Below are 6,000 nucleotides of genomic sequence, written 5' to 3' on the forward strand. Positions count from 1 at the left end.
ATGTTCACCAACCTTCTCTGCTTTTACTTTCAAACATCTGCATTTATACAGGGTTCAGGGGGGTGTAACAGCCAACCAATGAGAATATACATTACATTCTTATAGAATGTGAGACAAGTCCATTTATGGCCACTTTCCGGCTGAAGGCAGCCCTTTCGGGCCCTTTCTCCTAAACAATGAAAGAGGGACCCTTTCTAGGCTGCTTTACAAGAAACACACTCACATACATAGTGTACATTAAAACAGATGTGTGCAGAGAAGCAAGAACTTCTCTCCACTCCAACCCCTGTAGCCTCAAAGACCAAAAAGGAAGAAAACAGGGTGAAACTGAGACAGAAAAGTCAGGCTGATTAGATTTATTTTGCAATCATATTTGACTCTCACACATGAATCACAATGTAAAGTATATTAGAAGTGTTCAGCCTCTTTCTGCTGCTGTGAGTTCAGCTGATTGAGCTGTAAATGATTGAACACATGAGCTGATCCTCAGTAACATGAAACTGCAGGACTGAGAGTCACACTGAAATACACACTTTCACACACAATCAACATTTCAGTCTCTTGACTTTAAACAGACTCGAGCTCAACACAGTCAGAACTAAGAAATGAAGAACATGCTGGATTCATTCTTACTGTTAATTATGTTCATCTTCCTGCATTGACACTTTCTAAAATGTTTTTAAACGTGTTTGTGTAAACACACACACACACAAATTGATACTCCACACAGATCTAAGTAACATAGTAAAACTAATCTATGTAGTGAATAGTGTCATTTATTAAAACAGATTTTGTACAAGACAGACATTTAATATAGTGCAAATAAGAGATTATTTTTCCTGACTGAATGATACTTTAGATGATCAGTCGAGCAGTAAATATGATCATGTTTTGAGACATTTTAGATCTCAATCTAATGATCCATCAAACATATTAATTTGTGCTTTAAATTTGAACTTTTTCTTTAATAATGGATTCACTGCTAAACTGATCTGATCTGAACTGAGAGTGAAGAGTGTGTCATTGTTCTCTACAGGTTGAAGGATTGTGGCGTCACAGATGAAGGTTGTGCTGCTCTGACTTCAGCTCTGAGATCAAACCCTGAACACCTGAGATATCTGGATCTGTCTGGGAATAAACTAGGAGATTCAGGAGTGAAGTTGCTCTCTGATCTGAAGGATGATCAACATTATAAACTGGAGAAACTATTCTACTGTGAGTATATTTTTATTTCAAGCCTTTATATTGACCCAATTTCAGTCACAGGTCTCATATGTGTGTAACTGGAGAATTTAAGATAATAATTTTGCTCCACTTTAGTCTCTTTAGAGTTTAATTCTGTGATGTGAATATGATCTAGGCTAGGTCTATATGAATATTTTTATCTCTTACATGTTTACATGCACAACTTTTGTTTCAATTGGAATTAATTCATTCCGATTGATGAATCCAAACGTAGTGTTTACATGAACGTTAAATAAAATGATCGTGTTGATGTGTGCGTTTAAATGTCACAAGCTTCAAATTGGAATTGAGATTTTGACATGCACACACTGCACGAATATTTCCCGGTGTCTGATAATGTTCTCCTACATTGTTTGTTTGTTTTAAACTGCAGACTTAATAATTATATATTACGGGTCAGGTCCTAATAGGAGATAATAAGCATATGAACCGTTGTGCCGTGCTGCTTATATTAATCAAGCAGTTAAAACACCCGTACCTGCACCCAAAACAGCCTGTGGATGAGAGTATGAGAGAAGGACTGGTGGGATGATGTCCTGCTCCACTTCACAGATTATGAATGGATGGAGAATTTTTGAATGACACGAATATGTACGAATAGCCGTGAGATTGTGTTGGTCATTCATGACACTTCATTCAACAACTACAACAGCTCTTACGCATCATACGTCATTACGCCATTTCTACGTCATTGCACACGCACAGCTCTTTCCAGTTTTGGTTTTCAGTCTGATCAATTATTTATATGTCCTCTCGATCAGATTAGAAAAAGAATAAACCAAAAGAATAAACCAAATTTCGAAATTTCATTCGGATCAAACTCATTCGATTAAGGTTTACATGAGATTTTCAGTCCGAGCCGTCAATCTGATTACTAATGAATTATTTGGTTGGATGTAAACATGGTGTGTGTGTAAGTAAGTGATAAAGTGAGAGTTATCATTTACCGTTATTAATCTATTACAGTTTTCCATTAATATCTCTGGCTGTGTTTTTCTGAAATGTGAGTATACTCATACTCTCATACTCAAATGTCTCATACTCATATGTGACTGTCTGTGTGTTTTATTGTAGGACTCTCAGTATTTAGACGTCAGTTCAGTTTCCTCAGGATCAGCTGATGGTGAATAAGGAGCCGCTAAAGAGACTGAAGACACAGAGACACACAGCGATCACACTGACATGTGTGTGTGTGAATTTACACCAGTTTCTTGTTTTATAGTAATGGCTCATGAAAATGAGTGCTGAAAATAGCAGCTTTGAATTGTTTAATTTTGTTAGATATTGATTACAATGTAGATGGTGTAAAACTCGAAATACGAGGCAAAAGATTCAAGCAAAGTGAAAACAAGCCATAGACAATACATTTATTGTGCAATATTGTGAAACATTTTTATAAGTTTTACTAAGAGTCTGAATACAGAAAAGATAGATGTTGTAAATTATACCGGCAGAGGGAGACGAAGATTATGCAAATAATTTCACTGAACATTTATTTCTATAAATATTAATTATTAATAATTTATTGGTTTTATATGATGATCTATTAAAGTTTCCTAATCTTCACATTCTTTTAGTGGTTTCTTGTTTTGTTTTTCCTCCTGCCTCTGAACACAGTTAATTACTAATTGCAATGTTAATTGCTATCATATTCCTCTTGTGTGGTTTGTGCTCTCAACTCGCCTGTGATTAGTCTTGTGTATGGTTGCTGTAGTAAAACCAGTGTAAAGGGCTGCCAGTGACACCGTTGTACCCCTAAAGGTAAAACATTTGCACATTTTTTTTTTCTGACTGATTTATTAACAACAATTACAGAACATCATACAATCCATTTGAACTTTTAACAATAAATTAAAAAATATAATTGCACAAACTAGCCTATTATAGGCTAGCAAATGCATTACTTTTCAAAAGTTTGGGATTGGTAATATTTTTTATGTTTTTGAAAGAAGTCTCTTTTGCATTTATTTGATAATTATGGATGTTCAGTTTTATGGATGTCGCCATTTTTAATATTACTTTGGTCACTGGTTATTGGTAAATGTATATATTTTTTAATACAGTAATTCAAAGCATTAATTCAATCTCTCTCTGTTATAGTTCAGTTCATCAGAAGATATCAGGGGCCCAGGGACGGATCTAGAAAAATATTTATGGGGTGGCGAGAGGATTTATGGGGTCAGTATTCAGACGTATACTGAATTTAATCACAGTTAAATTGGCCATAACTTTTAATTTGTTGCTGCCAATAGGGATGGGTATCATTCGGTATTACTACTCTTACCAATACTCCTTAATATCGATCCGGTACGGTATTCTTATCGGTTCTTTTTGTTATATTAAAAAAAGTGGGGGGAAAAATAATTTAGAACACAATTAATATTGCTTTATATTTTGAAATGTAAAATAAATATCGGTAACACTTTAGAATAATGGTCCGTAGTTAACAAGTAGCTATGCAGGAAGTAATAGGTAGTACTGCATTAACACCAAACTTAATACTATTAACTAATATGGAAGCAATATTAACTAAGCAGTAAGTAATATCTAATTTAGTACAAAGGTAGTTCCTTGGTAGGTATTTGATTATTACTAAAGAAATGTATCCTCACTGAGAACTACTTGTGAACTAAGAAAGAATAACCAATTAATTACTAATCACAAAAGTAACATGTCTAAAAAGTGAACAATTGTGGGTTTTTGTTTTTTTTACTCTTAACATGGTCATAACATTTCAGAAGCTTGTGCCTCAAATGGGTTCTTAGTGGAAACCAGTTTATGAATATTATATTTCCCCAAATACATTAGCTACAGGTTGAGATTGTGACTACTACTCTTGCCAAAGGATGGACGCATGTTCTCTGTTTATTTCAAACTTAAACATAGAATAATACTAATAATGATAATTTGTTTAAAATTTTAAATAATTAGGAAGTGATGCTGACACTCATGATTGGATTAGTTCACTATTATGAGCTCTTGAGTGTCAGTTCAATATGTCTCAGACTCCAAAGACCTACCTTTATGTTACAGTAGCCGCCAGAGGAGGACTTCTCTTTAGGATATGAATATAAACATTGATGTTCTCTTGTCAAAAACAATTTGCATCCTTAATGAAGAAATTGGCTGCATTTATGTTGCGATAATCGCAAAACCACATCTTCCAGATTACAATGTTTGTTAGAATATTACTAGTGCCTGTACAGTATGTGTTAAATATAAAATTAAATAACTTGTATTACTTGTGAAAAACATGCTAACTCCTCACTAATTACTCAAGCGTTACCTTGTTATCCCGCAGGAACTACTAGTGATGTGGCCCATTATTTTAAAGTGAAAAACATGCTAACTCCTCACTAATTACTCAAGCGTTACCTTGTTATCCCGCAGGAACTACTAGTGATGTGGCCCTTTATTTTAAAGTGAAAAACATGCCAACTCCTCACTAATTACTCAAAATTAATGTTTTGACTCTATTGCATTCAATTGTCTTATCAATTAAATTTTCAGTCACATTTATTAATACAGTTTAACGTTACTCATAAATAATAACATTTCGCTCTGTTCATGCCTTCTGCTGCAAATTCGTTTCGGATGATTAGCCTATATGGTGTTAAACAAGAATACACTTTAAAACCTTAAAAATACCTTCTTTAATCGTTTAACCATTTTGTGTTTTATTTACTGTGAGACACAAAAGGTATTTTCTCCTATAGACCCATAATACACTAAAACACAACATAAATTCACAAAATATATCAATTTTATTAGCTTGATGTAATCCAAATCTTTAGAATCCATACATTGTTTGCAAGAAACAGATCCAAATTCAGCCCTTTATCCAGTGATCTTCATCTCCATTTCCGCTTCTCCCGAAACGTTACGACATGTTTTACGGCAGTGATATCAGACGCTTATTGGCTCTCGCATGCTTCGTCACAGATTACAACATGCCGTGTTTAAATTGGTGTACTAAATTTGAATTGGAGAAGCGCGCGCGCCTTCACAGAGCGAACAGCGAACCGAAACCGGATTAACATTTTCATGGATTAATAATTTATATTCTGCTCTGTAACGTTACCTCATACAATACTGCCAGAGAGGACTGCGACACATCGTCATGTGAACAACTTTTGGTACCGGTTTTGATATTTTCTCAATAAATAAATGATTGTGATTATACCTGTCTGTTGTTTTTCTTTATAATTCTAGCCTACGTAACTTAGTTTACAGAAATTGTTAGGGGTAGGGGTAGTATTAGTTTTACTATGTTTTAATGCTATATTGTTAATAAAACTGCCATTTCCCTACACATATATGTCCATTAAGTTTTATCCTTTTAATTTTGTCAATAAAATGGGTATGTTTAGGTGTGGGAGTAGGGTTAAGAGATCTTACATTTATAATCTATAAAATGGTAAAAGGGAAATTATACAGATATCGTTATGATATGAAATATTAGTAAATAGTTTACATTTTTTAGCTGTAAAATCGTAATAATGTTACGTTTAAACATTGCAGATACGTCCATATTAACGTTATACGTTTCAGCATCGAAACGTACAAAAAAGTATGTTTTCTATCTTTGAGAAAATTACGTATTAATACCTACGTATTACAATGAGACCAGGCTGCACTAGTAGTTAACAAGGGATACCAAGGTAACGCTTGAGTAATTAGTGAGGAGTTAGCATGTTTTTCACTTTAAAATAATGGGCCACATCACTAGTAGTTCCTGCGGGATAACAAGGTAAC

At 34.1% G+C, this 6,000-nt stretch overlaps 1 protein-coding gene across 3 annotated transcripts in view; it reads left to right on the forward strand.

Annotated features, from left to right (window-relative positions):
• LOC311090578 (NACHT, LRR and PYD domains-containing protein 3-like) overlaps positions 1–2,811 on the forward strand; it is a 34,901-nt gene extending 32,090 nt beyond the window's left edge. For all 3 annotated transcript variants that reach the window (XM_084125937.1, XM_084125939.1, XM_084125938.1), the window contains 2 exons: positions 1,037–1,215; positions 2,320–2,811. In XM_084125937.1, the coding sequence (XP_083982063.1) occupies positions 1,037–1,215; positions 2,320–2,321 (181 nt within the window). In that variant the 3' untranslated portion in view covers positions 2,322–2,811. The remainder of the gene's footprint in view (positions 1–1,036; positions 1,216–2,319) is intronic.
• The last annotated feature ends 3,189 nt before the right edge of the window (positions 2,812–6,000 follow it).

Source organism: Abramis brama (genome assembly GCF_963993115.1).
Source record: "Abramis brama genome assembly, chromosome: 10".
NCBI lineage: Eukaryota > Metazoa > Chordata > Actinopteri > Cypriniformes > Leuciscidae > Abramis > Abramis brama.